Here is a 15,073-nt window from a genome sequence, read left to right on the forward strand (position 1 = left end):
TTTGTGTATGTTTAAGCTAAAGTTATGCTTCAGTACACTGCTACCACGTTAGTAGGTTTATTTAATTATTTAATTAACTAGCACTAAGTTAATACCAGTGGCCAGAATCTCCCCCAATGATTATATCCCGCGGTTAAAGGATTTTTCTGTTGTTTATTGTTTAGTTTAACTGTTGTTAGCTTGCCACATGCTTGCCTTAGTACTAGCAACTGGGAAGATATGTGCTATTTAGCCAACTTCTGGTCTTACGGCGACCCCTTGTGGACATTGTAAAATATTGCTGTGTCTGAGTAGATGATGTGTTCTGATTGTTGCTTGGTTGTCTTTGAGCCTGATAATTATAGTGTTACCTGTTTCTGTTTCCAGACAACCATGCTTATAGTCACCGATACTGCACCTGCCACAATTATCAGTGCATATCTTCTGTGAAGCTCCATTAAAGACGGTGAACTAAACTCCTGGACTGCTGCAGTCTTTCTGACCGAAGACTTAGGCCAGACTTGTATACCCAGCACTTCCAGTATATATATATTCTACAATAACTATGCATGTGACAAATAAAGAACCTTGAACCTTGAGTTATTACTCAATATTTATGGATGATGTTCTTTCAGTGTTGCACTTTGTAGACGCTCCCTGAGCCTCACAGCCAGCTGCACATGGACCAGCTGACATTACCCAGCATTAGAGGCGGGTGTAAAAAATGGATTTTCCTATTTAAATGGTTTTAATTTGAATAAAGCGATGTTGATTCATTCAATCCTGAATCGATTTTTAATATAAATGTATTTTGCCAGAATCTCAGGTTAAAGCTCCCAAAAGTATTTCAACAACAAGCAAACAGATAAAACAGTAAATGAGAGCAGCTAAACACACAAAGATGGAAACACAGAGCGTGGATCGTTCACTCGACGGCACGTACACGGACACGCCGTCGGGGCTGAAAGTGGACAGCTCACAGATCCTGAAGCTGCAGGTTTCATCTGTCTCCAACCAAAACTGAGTGAACCAGCAGCAGAAGAAGATCCAAACTACGCTTTACGTTTGATGAACATCGTCATGAATTCTCTCTGACTTTGACGTTTACTTCCTGCACAGCTCTCTCTCTCTCAGTGTACTTCAAGAACAGTTTACCTTCAAAAATCTGTTTCCTGCATTATTCACTGCTTATTACGCACCAGTCTGCTGTTGTGTTCACTGCTGTCGGCCTCCCAAAACAAAGCCTCATTTCTGCTGTTCAATACTGAAGAAATGTAAACCTTTTAAAATGATGACAGATTACAAACTCTCAGCTGTGTCTGTAATCAAACCTCTGTAACTTTGCTTCACTTCAGCAGCATCAGCTCATGTTCACATGTTGATTCATGGTTTGCTTCAGTTTTTGATGGACTGCAGAATATTTTGAAGGTTATCTGCTATAAAAAGCCAGAACAGGAAAATCTGCTTCATGTTTTTCTGTTTGATCCTCAGTGACTTTGACACAAAGGCCTCTGCTGTGATGATCACACCTCTGATCAAGTCTCACAGTGTCAGCTTTGTTTTTATACATATGGATATGTGCTGATAAATGATCAGAATTATAATATTTCCCACTGTCTGCTGTGTGCCGTGACCTTTGACCTGCTAAAGACAGTCAGCTGTGGATTATTCATTGTTGTGTCTGATACTTAGAACTGTGAGGAAGAACACTACACAGTTAATCAGGGTCCCCTCTCTCTGAATCAGGAAAGGTGGGCAGGCCGCGTGTGGGCCGCGGGCCATACGTTGAGTCTCACTGTTTGAAATGTGAACATTGTTCTGCTGCAGTCAATGGACTAAACCAGAGAAGAAGAAAACAGACTTTACCATGAAGATCCTCAGTGTGGATCAGTATAATATCAGCCTGATGTGAATGAATGAATGAATGAATGCTTTATTGGCCATATGCAGGTTGCCCCACAGAGGAATAGGACCCCCCCCGACTTACACACACAACAACAAGACATCACATGGGAATACAGTCGGAGACCGGCAGCGTTGAGAGAATAACACTGAAAAAATTACACAACATTGGGAAAAGTACAAGAGGAAAAAAAGAGACCTCTTCACACGCTGGGCAGCCTATGGGAGGACAGCATGAGAACAGGAAACAAAAAAACTCCTCTGCACAGAGAGCACATTAATGTCCACATCACAACATCAGAGCACATGACAAGCCACAGGGGATGGATAGGGGGTGGGGGGTGATTCGAAGGAACACAGCAGTCGTCCTGCACCATGCTATCATTTCAGCGCGGCACGCAGACCCGCTGCCTTCCCCCACAGGAACAAGCATCGAAGGCGTTTGGAAGGGAGGGGGATGAGTGCGTGCTTATCAGTGTAAGTGTATGTGTGTGCGTGTCCATAGTTCAGCTGAGACAGTGTCCTTCGCCGTATCAGGCTAAGTAAACAGTCCTCCAGCCGATCCAGGTGTCCTTCATGGGATGGGAAGAATAGTCATCACACAGTCGTTATCAGGGAGTTGTTTTGGTGGGCTCCAGCCTAGGGCCTAGCAGCTGGCGCCGTGGTGTCCAAATGTAGAATATTGTTGATTTCTCCTTTATGCGAGCAGCGAATTTAGCACTCTGACACTGGGGCCTCGATTTCCCGTTGGAGGGCTGCGAGCCTCCCCATGATGGTATCAAGCTTCTGTTCCGTGGTGTTGTCATTCTTTTGGTTCTGAGACCCCACAGCTGCAGTGAGCCGTTCTGCGATGTTATCCAACTTTCGCTCAAGGGTGTTATTGTGAGCAGGCCCCTCTCTGATGTATCTCATCATACGCTCAATGGTGTTAGTTTGAGTCTTCACGGCAGCTGTAAGCGTCTCCAAGGTGTTAACCATGCTGCGTTCGGTGTGGGAGGCCGCGCCTCGCCCCATCGCTTCAATTCCAGCGGTCAGCTTAGGGGGAGTTTGAACAGCCGGTTCCGCTCTCTTATTTCTCCGATAAGTCAGGGCCAAGCCAGCTCCGATCAGCAAGAACCCCGTTATCATGGTTCCGAATAGGTAAATATCCTCAGCGTCCTCGATAGACAGTCCCGCCAGGCACAAGATCCTCCAGGTTTGCCACCCATCCATCGTGTATCCGGCAGGGAAAGTCCCTCCAGGCCACTCGGGCTCTCCCGAGCCCAGACTTCTCGTTGAGAAGAGGGTGTCAATAGCGTTCAGAGACCAGTTGATCAAATCCATAATTCTCTATTAGGTTTTAGAGAACGACAGTGAGAGACTGTTCCAGGGAAAAGTAGTGCACACGAGACAAGACAGGACACAAGAGGCTAAGCAGGGAAGATAAGGGGAAGGAGGAGAGGAGAAAAGTGCGACCGCCTTCGCCGAGAGCCAAGTAAGAAGTCTGCAGTTTAGTGTCAGCACAACTTTCACATCATATTTCACATCATATTCATCTCAGCACAACTAAAACATGCTGACTGACCTCAGAGTTTCAAGTCCACATCCTGGACTCTCCAGGAAACCACACAGATGCTTCACTCCTGAATCCTGCAGCTTGTTGTTGGAGCTCAGGTCCAGCTGTCTCAGATGGGAGGGGTTGGACTTCAGTGCTGCTGCCAGATAATCACAGCTGATCTCTGACAAACCACAGTCCATCAATCTGTATAAAGAATGAAAGATGTAAGTTTATTAGACAAAGTGTGAGCTTGAAATCATTCAGTGTTTCATCATCTGTTCAGAGCTGAAGAAGGTTCAGAATGTAGAAGTTTAGAAAATGGAAACTCCAAACAGCTGAAGCCAACAGGAAGCAGCTTCAAACAAACACAACAAGAGAAAAAAAATCTGAATGTTTCACAGTAAAGTCGTACATTTCTCATAAAAACAGGACAAAGACTTGCAAAAGTCGTGTTTTTCCTTCCAGGAACCACAAGGCTTCACTTTTAAAGGTGAAGTGTGAAAGAAATGGACATATTTGAAGTCCAACACCTTTTTCCAGTCACATTATTAAAGCAGACAAACTACAAGCTCATTTTCATTCCAACAAGTCATCTTCTGACCTGGACTAACAACACTGGTCTCTATGTGCAGCTGGCTGTGAGACCAGTGCTCAGGGAGCGTCTACAAAGTGCAACACTGAAAGAACATCACACACTCATTTGCTTCCATCATCCAACCTGAAGAGGAAACAGGGACGCCTCCCCTTCAAAGTAAAAGCTGCTCCTTTTGGACACAGTATCAAAGAAAGTCTACAGTATAACATAGAAAAGACAGAACAAAGTTTTGGTTGTTTTTAAATTGTGCAGAAATGAAACTACACTAAGCTCAATTATGTGACAGACATTTCATCCCATGTCAGTTTGGCCTCATCTTGGGCCGGATTATCCAGCACACACTCTGACCACAGGCCCAGGGGCCACGCACAGCTGGGCTCCATCCCAGAGACAGGAAACAAACCAACACAATAATAAAAAGCACCATGTGATCTTCTTACATCTTCAAGACAAACATAGTAAAAACATGAGCATATTTGTTTCCTGATAAAATGATGTGACAGGTAGAACAGAGTAAAGTGGTGGTGTTACAGCCTTTCTCCCCTCTGCTGCCGAGGCTGTTAGTCTCTCCCAAACTCAGCTACAGGACTTCCAAATGAATGAAAGCAGCAGAAGTGGCTTTACAAATGAAAGAGGAAGAGGAGAAGAAGAGGAGAGGGAGGCCACCCTGACCATCACTCCAGCTGAAAACATCACACTTCCATTAAAGTTGGTGAGGAAATGTTGAGCAGGATGAGCTGCTGGCTAATCTGGAGGCTGTAGCAGCAGCTCACAGTCACAGTGGATTTCCACTCATGAAAAAGCTCTGGCTGCTTCATTTCTCATCTCATATCAGAGACTTTAATGCTTCACTGAAGCTGTACTGTGATGCTTCCATATCCCAGTGAGGCCTCCATAATGATTTCAGCTGTTCTGTACACACACTGTGTGCCCTGTATGGCTCAAAGTCTCTGCAGCCTGTTTTTATCTGCTATCATCAGATCTTCATCATCCTCATTCACATCCCTCACACACTCTACAGCCTCATCAGCACTGACTTCATCTTCACTGACTGATGGAGCACAACATGAACCTGTGGAGGCTGAAACACTGTCCTGTCAAACATCTCCCCGTCACCACTCCACTTCTGTCAGCCTTTAAATGAACCCTGCTCAAGTCTGTCACTTCTGTTTGGAGCCAAAAGGAAAAACTGTTGTTCAGTCGTTTGGAAAGACAACATTTCTGAAAGCACTCAAACTTCTTCACATTTGTCTTCAGACACATCCTGAACATTTCGGAACTAAAGAAAGTTTCAAACATCAAAGACCTGAAATATAGAAAAACTACAACAGCCGCAGTCAGTGAACTCACCTCAGAGTCTCCAGTCGACAGTTTGGACTCTCCAGTCCAGCACACAGAAGCTTCACTGCTGAATCCTGCAGGTTGTTGTTGTTACTCATGTCCAGCTGTGTCAGATGGGAGGGGTTGGACTTCAGAGCTGAGGCCACAACTTCACAGTGAGACTCTGAGAGTCGACACTGAGTCAGTCTGTGATGATAGAAAATATAAAATGTGTTATTATAAAAGCAGAAAATCTGCATTATAAACACAGACTGAATGTATATGAAGACAAAACAGAGTGAGGTCATAATCTGATGAATCTGCTCTTCACATCTGTGCTTCAGCTCCTCTTACTGTGTTTGACATGACACAACGATTGAGTCTCTCTCAGACCTGCAGACTTTTAATGAGAATCTTTGTTTGGCTTTAATCTGCAGATGAAGGAGGAAGATGGTGTCACATTTAGGCTTCCATAATTTTTTTATTAACTGTATTTATATAGCGCTTTACTAGTCCCTAAGGACCCCAAAGCGCTTTACATATCCAGTCATCCAGTGAATTCACACACACATTCACACACTGGTGATGGCAAGCTACATTGTAGCCACAGCCACCCTGGGGCGCACTGACAGAGGCGAGGCTGCCGGACACTGGCGCCACCGGGCCCTCTGACCACCACCAGTAGGCAATTGGTGAAGTGTCTTGCCCAAGGACACAAAGACCGAGACTATCCAAGCCAGGGCTCGAACCGGCAACCTTCCGATTACAAGGCGAGCTCCCAACTCTTGAGCCACGATCGCCCCAATGTCCACAGTCTGTCACTGAGATCTGATCCAGAGTCAGAGTGAAGACACACATTTGGACTGTTTCCTGTTTTGACTCCAGAACATTTTGAATGAGTTCAGCTCAGTGAAGAGTTCCAGCTGGAAAGATGATCTCTGTTTGCTACCTGCTGTCAGGTACGACTGTTCACGTCCACACGCAGGAAAAACCTGCTGACTGTTACCAAACGGAGCAGAAATCTCATCACTGGACAATAATGATGAATGAACTCAGAGCTGCTGATATCAGATCTGATTTCAGGGGAACTAAACACAGAAATGATTGGCTCATTTTAGCTTTCTGAGCCATTATCTGCTGGTGTGTCGCTAGTTGGCAGAAAATGATTTGTATTCCTGTTCAGGGCTTCAGTGTTTATGAGTCCAGATCCAGGTGACAGCAAGTCAAAATGATGTTACCTGTCTGTGTCCAGCAGCAGCCTGTATTCACTTTGAATATTGTTATAACCTGACATGGATCAGTTTGTCTTTGATTGGTTTGTAAATGTCACTGTTTCCATTGGACCTGAGTGACGTACAAAGACAGAGAGGGAGAGAAAGGAGAGAGAGGATGGAGACAGCAAAGAGAGAGCAAACACAAACAGGTGAGAGTGGACAGGTGACCAAGGTCAGCAACCAATCAGAGAGCTTCTGTTTGACCCACAGTCACTGATGATGACTGCACATAACCAAGCAGTGTGTTACTCTGATATCAAATATGGATCCTGCTCTTATAATAATGATCATCAGATGATGTTATTGTGTTATTTTGTAGCTGAATACGATGTTTGTGTGATTATCAGTGAAAGAAGCAGTGAGGAGGATGGAGAGAGAGAGAGAGGACAGAGGGTGAAGTTAGAAACACTAAAAGGATTTTTCATGGATTTCATGGATGATTTGAGTGATTTCCAGCAGGACACTTAAACATGCTCAGATGACACTACAGTGCTCGGACTTATATCCAACAATGATGAGACAAACTATAGGACAGAGGTGCAACAACTAGAGTCATGGTGCCACGACAATAACTTGGTCTTAAACACCAAAAAGACCAAGGAGATCATTGTAGATTTCCGGAAGAGGGGCCATAACAACCATCTGCCTCTCTTCATTGGCAGTGAGGCGGTGGAGAGGGTGAGCAGTTTTAAATTCTTGGGGGTAACTGTGACCGAGGACCTGTCCTGGGGCAACCATATCACCTCAGTTGTACGGAAGGCCCAACAGCGCCTCTACTACCTGAGGAGACTGCGGAGCGCACACATTCCCAGATCTCTGATGTTGAACTTCTACAACTGTGCCATCAGCAGCGTTCTGACGTATGGATTTCTAGTGTGGTTCCCCAGCTGCACCAAGGCCGATCAGCAAGCACTCCAGCGGGTGGTGAAAGAAGCTGGCAGAATTATTGGAACAAGTCTGCCAGAGATCAGTAATATCTTCCCCACTCGCTGTCTGAGGAGGGTGCACAGTATCCTGCGGGACCAACATCACCCTGCGCGCCACCTTTTCCATCTGCTGCCCTCAGGGAGAAGGTACAGGTCTATACAGGCCAGAACATCCAGACTGGCCAACAGCCTGTATCCACAGGCTGTGAGGCTCCTGAACTCTCTGCCCCCCTCTCACGGACAATAACCATATCCAACTTCTTAATAGCAATGAACTGGTCTGCATTGGTGCATCATATCTTTATTCTCTTCCCCCTCCTGCCCCCCCCCTTTCTTAAATAGATAACTATCATATCTGATATCATATCTCACAGTACAATAATATTGAATGGGTTGCATTGTTGTATTTTGTCATGTTTCTCAGGTCTTTGTCTGAATTTCTACGAACATTATTGCTAAGGATTGTCTTATTGCATTGGAGTCACACTGGATTAAATATGTACACTTGGGTTTTAAGGGGTATTTATTATTTTCTTCTTTTTTTTGGGGTTGTATGGAAGCCCCAAACGCAATTTCATTGTTCTTGACAATGACAATAAATAAATAAATACTAAATACTAAATGTCAGTGGACGTCCTAAAGAACATATTCACTGATATGAAACGTGTCATTGAACAGGATTAATATCAGTGGAAACATGGTGGAAACAGCTGTGACTGCATGGATGTGACACACTTCAAATCTGTTCTCCACTCTTGGATTTGGGATCCATGGAGCTGCTGCTGAGTCTGTACAATAAAGGAATGGTGTGGAAGGTTGCAGCGTACGGACACAAACACTTTGTGGTTACAATCTGATTTTATTTTCGACATTAAACTACTAAGCTACACTGATCAATGATGTTAATGATCACATCTGGACTCACCCAGCCTTTCTGCAGCTCCTCACAGCTGGAATCAGTCTCTGTCGTCCCAGCACTGATGTGTTGTACTTCTGCAGGTCCAACTCATCCAGAACCTCCTCTGACATCTGCAGCATGAAGGCCAGAGCTGAGCACTGGATCTCAGAGAGTTTCTTCTCTGATCTGTTCTCTGACTTCAGGAACTCTTGGATCTCCTGAAATAATGAGAGGTCGTTCATCTCCATCAGACAGTGGAAGATGTTGATGCTTCTGTCAGGAGAGATTTCATCACTGTTCATCCACTTCAGGTTGTTGATGACTCTCTGGATGGTTCCTGGACTGATCTCTGTCTGACCCAGAAGACCTACTAAGAGTCTCTGGTTGGACTCCAGACAGAGGCCATGAAGGAAGCGAACAAACAGGTCCAGGTGGCCATTTTTACTCTGGAGGGATTTCTTAATGGCTCTGCTCAGGAAATCATCCAGAGATGGTTTAATGTGGGGAAACCGAAGCAAATTAGTATAATCATGATAGTCAAAATCAAAGTCAGAATCATAACAAAAATCTCCCAAAAAGTTCTTCAGCACCTTTGTCTTCCTGTTGGTGTGACAGTGGAACATGTAGACAGCAGCCAGAAACTCCTGAATGCTCAGATGAACAAAGCAGTAGACTGGTTTCTGGAAGATCACACACTCTCTTTTGAAGATCTCTGTACAAACTCCTGAGTACACCGAGGCCTCTGTCACATTCAGACCACACTGCTCCAGGTCTTCTTGGTAGAACATGATGTTTCCTTTCTCCAGATGTTCAAACGCCAGCCTCCCCAGCTTCAGAAGAACTTCCCTGTCAGCCTCCGTCAGCTCCTGTGGACTCGTCTCACGTCCCTCATGGTACTTGTTCTTCTTCTTCTTTGTCTGAACCAGCAGGAAGTGTGAGTACATGTCAGTCAGGGTCTTGGGCAGTTCTCCTCTCTGCTCTGTAGTCAACATGTGCTCCAGAACTGTAGCAGTGATCCAGCAGAAGACTGGGATACTACACATGATGTGGAGGCTCCTGGATGTCTTCATGTGGGAGATGATTCTGCTGGACAGCTCTTCATCACTGAATCTCCTCCTGAAGTACTCCTCCTTCTGGGCGTCAGTGAAGCCTCGTACTTCTGTTAGCCTGTCAACACATGTAGGAGGGATCTGATTGGCTGCTGCGGGTCGGGAAGTTATCCAGACGAGAGCCGAGGGAAGCAGATTCCCCTGGATGAGGTTTGTCAGCAGCTGGCTGACTGATGACTTCTGTGTGACATCAGACAGCAGCTTCCTGTTGGTGAAATCCAATGAAAGTCTGCTTTCATCCAGGCCGTCAAAGATGAACAAAAGCTGAGAGACAGCCAGCTTCTCTGCTGTGACCTTCTGTAATGTTGGATGGAAAACATGGAGCAGCTCCAGAAGACTGTACTGCTCATCTCTGATCAGGTTCAGCTCCCTGAATGAAAGCAGAACCACCACACTGACATGTTGGTTCTCCAAGCCCTCTGCCCAGTCCAGAGTGAACTTCTGCACTGAGAAGGTTTTTCCAACACCAGCCACGCCGTTGGTCAGAACCACTCTGATGGGTCTCTGTTGGTCAGGTAAGGCTTTAAAGATGTCCTGGCACCTGATTGGAGCGTCATGGAGGGCGTCCATCTTGAAAGCTGTCTCCAGCTGCCTCACCTCATGTTGGGTATGAACCTCTTCACTCTTTCCCTCTGTGATGTAGAGCTCAGTGTAGATGGTGTTGAGGAGGGTTCTACTTCCTGTTTCATCACTTCCTTCAGTCACACGTTCACATCTCCTTCTCAGACTGATCTTATGTTCATCTAAAACCTCCTGCAGACCAACATCTGCTGAAAGAAAGAAAAACAATGAGACTAAAGAGAAAGAAAACTCTTCAATGTCTGAACAACACAAGAAGTCCAGTTTTCAGAAATGAGTCCATCAGCAGACAGATGTTCAGTCTTACTTTGTACACAGCTGCTCTGACTGGCTGTCTGCAGTCCAGCTCTGCTTCTGGATCTTTCTCCACACTGGGGACAGGAGGAGTCTCCTGATGAAGCAGACTGGTCCCAGTATGAGGAAATGCACTGTTTGCAGAACCAGTGTCCACAGCTGGTAGAGACTGGATCCTTCAGGACGTCCTGACACAAAGCACAGCAGGACAGCTGCTCCTCCTCACAAACACCACTCCTCTTCCTCTTCCTCCCTCTGTGAACACATTTCTTTATCACTACAATCAGTGACTGTTAGTGACAAACATCCAGATTTGACAACACTGTGCAGAAGCTCTGATGGTGACACAGAAAAGTCACAGTGGAGATACTTCTGTCCACGTTTGATTAGACTCATTATAAAAAGGAAAACAAAGTTTGAACACAGTCATGTTTCCAGTTCACTGACTTACATTTATTCCATGGACACTCACTCTAACCTGAACCACAGCTACAACCCAACATTGTTGAGGCCTCATCTCCTCCTTTCCTGACTGTAGAGGTTAAATATGCAACAACCAACAAATAAAAGAATTTGGTTCATTTCAAAGAAATTCACACGGTGACCAAGTAAAGTAACCGTAGTAAAGGAGACAACATCCCGTTGATGGTGGGATTATTTGAAAGATTTACTTTGGTCACGTCACCAAATGCAGTTGAACCACCCGTGGATCCATGTTTGACCATTCTACCACTCTGAGCTCTGCTTTTGAATCATTTTATTATTATCATCATTCATTTATTCATTCTTTGGAGGGGGGCTATTACCTAATGCCGCCCTAATAAGCTGATGTTCAAGGGGAAATATAACAGAAACTCTTTCAGTGTTATTCATTAATAAATTAACAGATAAACTGTGAAGAAGAAAAAAACTGAGATTTAAAGGAGAGAGTGAGAAACTTGATCATCCATCCTCATAATACATGTTTATCAGTATCTGCTGTGACCATACTGCAGTAATAACTACAAGTCTACATTTCTGTGACTGTTGATCAATCACAGCAGGAATCTGAGCTCATCTCTGCACACAGAGCAGCTTCAGCTCTGGGATAAACTGCTCGCTTCACGTCCTTCTCAGCTCACAGACACTCATCCTGATATTTTCCTTTAACATTTGATGGTATAATTCATCTGAGTTTACACTTTATCTGCATAAATACAGAAAAACAGACCCAAACACCAGAAACCATCAGTTTCACCATGTAGAATATATTGTTGTTTCCTTGCTTTTAATTCAGAGAAAAACTCTGATTTAGATTTTCTCTGTTCTCTTTGCCACAGCCCATCCCAGCAGCAGCTGAAGCAGCTGACTGTCACAACACTGAATAACACTTTAGGAGGAATTTCAGAGGTCAGTAAAGCTCCAGTTTCAACATCAGTTAATTAATCATAGTTCATCATAAATGTTAACCTGGCTGGCACACATGTTAATGTTAGCCATTTAAATATTAGCAGTTAGCTGAGGCCACAAGAAGAAGAGGCCCTAGAAGAACAATGGATGATAAGATTAGATTTTCAAGACTAGGCAGAGACGTGTTTTCCTTTACTGTCTCTTACAGAGGAGGGAGCAGATACCAGACGAGGTCACGGAGGTACGGGGAGGATTCGCAGCAGACAGCAAGACTGCCACGTCCATGCGAGAGAGCGATGGCTACGATAATCTCTGTTTTTGTCTCCCTATATAATGTTGTACAGCCCATGTGAGGGTTAACACAAACATCAGTCCTTCTACTTCAGTATGTTTGACACTTTGTTTACGCCTAAATTAACTTTACTGTTAACGAGTTTTCATGTTTCTGTAATCCACCAGTGCTCATGCTTTTTTAAGTGAAAAGAGATTTTTAAAGATCAAATATAATTATGTTTGTTATTTGTGGATTTTAAATGTCCTTGACAGAGACAGATGATGATCATTATCCTGCACTGTGGTCTCAGGTTTGGTCGAGCTAGCACAAAGAATGGCTATGTTGAACTTCCTCCTGGGATCTACACTAAGAAGTGAGTCCAACATTAGCAGGGTCTCTTTCCTTTATCTGGATTCACTTTAGCATTCACAGTCACGTGAAGCTTGTTATTAACTCGATAAGTCAACCCAGGGTTTCAGCTGAGTGCTCACATGAAACACATGGTGTTGGCAGCATCTGATCAATCATATTCATGGAGACGTGTATCAGCAACAGAGCAGCTGAGTTTGCAGAAGGACGTCAAACTAAACCACAGGAACAATATGAGGAGATTACACACATAATAAAATACTAGCAGTAACACAGCTGCTGCAGACAAATCAGTCGTGTGATCGTGTGTGAGAGGAGAAGGACTGTAAAGGAGTTTGGTGTTAAAAGCTCTGTATGAATGTGGGAGACTTTGAAGGGCTTTAAAAAGGCCAATATAAAATAAAAGGCAGCAAAATTGCTGAGTGTGAAAGTCACCAGACTTATCAGACCTCTGTGATTAAGACCTGTAAGAACACCTGTTTGTACTTGTTGGCATTATATCAAACACACACGTATATTAAGCCTTTGTTTGAACTCTGGTTGAATTTGTTACTTTCAGACTGTGAAACATCACAGAGGCTGCAGCTGCAGATCTTTTATTCACCTGGAAATTTACTTTAAATGTTAGATGGAAAATGTGTTGCTCAGTTTAACCAAAGTAAGAACAAGAATCCATAAACCTTCATAAAGACAAACATCTCCCAGAACATTGAGCTGCTGAAGTGTCACTGAAGGGAAAAACTATTTGTCCTCCTCCATCCAGCAACACCTGAAACACCTGAGTGGAAGCTCCTCCCTACACTGTGTTTGAAGCAAAGCACAAAGGAGACACCTGCTGGAGCAGCTGGAGTCCTACAGACACTCAGCCTCTTCACTACACAAACACCTCCTACAACATCCACTCTTTCCACTCTGACTGCTGTGTTTGTGGAAACACTCCAACACACACCGCTTCACATACCAACATAGAAATGTGTGTGAAAAAGAGCTGAGCTGATATTAAACATGAGGATTTATTCAGAAATACAGAGTCAGGAACAACATCTAGACACACATTACCTCTCAGCAGCAGAAGAACAGCCTTTAAAGTAAACACCAACATCCTTCGACATGTTGCTCTTTAAGGAAACACAGCTGGGTTCAGGTCCAGGAGATTCTGGCCTCTTATTGATCCTAAAAGAAAAACAATAAATGTCACAGCTTCATGAGACAGGAAGGAAAAACTGGAAATATTAAATTAAAGACATGATGAACAATGTGAAACTCATAAAAATAATGTACTTACTCTTTGTCACATAACAGTCTTTTGTTAAAGTTTACAGCAGCATCCTTCGACTCGTTGCTCTTTAAGGAAACACAGCTGGGTTCAGGTCCAGGCTCTGGATTAGTTTCAGGGTTATGTCCAGCTGAGCCTGGTACGCCCCACAGCTCTGGGCTTTAAAACAACACACACAGAGGTATGAGTGTGAATAATGATGGAGCAGTGATGTGAGTGCTGAGCTGTGACATGGAGAAGAGTCATGGACAGTTAGAGATGGTCATCTCACCTCTGAGCTTTGGTCTGGCTCTCATGTTCCCCACACAGAGTGCTTTTAGAGGGAGGGACTCCCTCCTCTCTGTCCTCACACTGATCCATGCTGCTCAATTCACATCAGCTCACACACACTTTCTACCTTCACCTGCAGAGGAAACACAAATCATTCATGTGCACATAAACCAAAATCCTCCTTTCCATCATGTGTGCTGTCCAAATATCAGCTGAATGCAGTCAGACAGCAGTGTGAGGCACAGGAAGCTGCCATCAGCTGCTCTACTTCTACTATCAGTCCACTAGATGGAGCCATGAAGCACACATGATGCATTCACTGACACACACTGATTCACTGTGACTGGAAGTTTAAGTACATTAAGCCTCCACTCATCTACATTGTGCTTACAACCCACTGCCCCCCATCTCCCACCCCCATCAACCTCCTGGGGCCAGGAATGACTGGAACTGAATTGGAAACGGGCGTAATCAAACATAAATCTGTTATTCTTATCCATAGGTGTTAAACTCTGGCCCGCGGGCCAAATTTGGCCCGCAGCCTAATTACATTTGGCCCGCGAAGCCAATACTAAATTATTATTAGAGCTGGCCTACTGGTATTATACAGCTAATATATGTATTGTTTAGTATTAAGCTTTGCTTGTTCCATATTCAGTTTTTCAGCAAAACTTGTTTGAGTCCATAAGAAAAGATTCATTCTTAAATCTGGAGGAAGATTTTTTTTTTCAGTAAATATTAACGTTAGCCCGCGACCTTGTTCCAGTTTTGAATTTTGGCCCACTGTGTATTTGAGTTTGACACCCCTGTTCTTATCCAACCTGTCTGCCTGGACACAGTTTGCTGACCGATCATGGAGCCTATGATTCGCTTGGACAACAACTTCATGAATGTGGAAATGAAACTGAGTGTCAGCTGAGTGTCGAGCAGAAGAGGAATCAGAGAAAAGTGACAGAGCTGCTGACTTTACAAAGAAAACTAAAACCATGTTGAAGAGATTAAACAGATAATACAAGCTAACAACAACACAGCTGCTGCTGACAAAACACATGTATGAGTGTGTGACAGGAAAAGCACTGAAC

General features: G+C 44.2%; 1 protein-coding gene across 1 annotated transcript; it reads right to left on the bottom strand.

The window, feature by feature from the left end:
- Positions 1 to 5,359: 5,359 nt before the first annotated feature.
- LOC146577722 (protein NLRC3-like) lies at positions 5,360 to 13,845 on the bottom strand. Its single transcript, XM_085268276.1, has 5 exons — positions 13,731 to 13,845; positions 13,505 to 13,618; positions 10,427 to 10,668; positions 8,459 to 10,310; positions 5,360 to 5,540 (listed from the first exon to the last, which is right to left on the bottom strand). The coding sequence occupies exons 2-5, from the start codon at positions 13,555 to 13,557 to the stop codon at positions 5,360 to 5,362; spliced, it is 2,328 nt and encodes a 775-aa protein (XP_085124402.1). The 5' UTR covers positions 13,558 to 13,618; positions 13,731 to 13,845.
- Positions 13,846 to 15,073: the final 1,228 nt, after the last annotated feature.

Source organism: Mchenga conophoros, linkage group LG3, assembly GCF_057382185.1.
Source record: "Mchenga conophoros isolate Kocher_MC1m ecotype Shallow Benthic linkage group LG3, M_conophoros_male_GT1.1, whole genome shotgun sequence".
NCBI lineage: Eukaryota > Metazoa > Chordata > Actinopteri > Cichliformes > Cichlidae > Mchenga > Mchenga conophoros.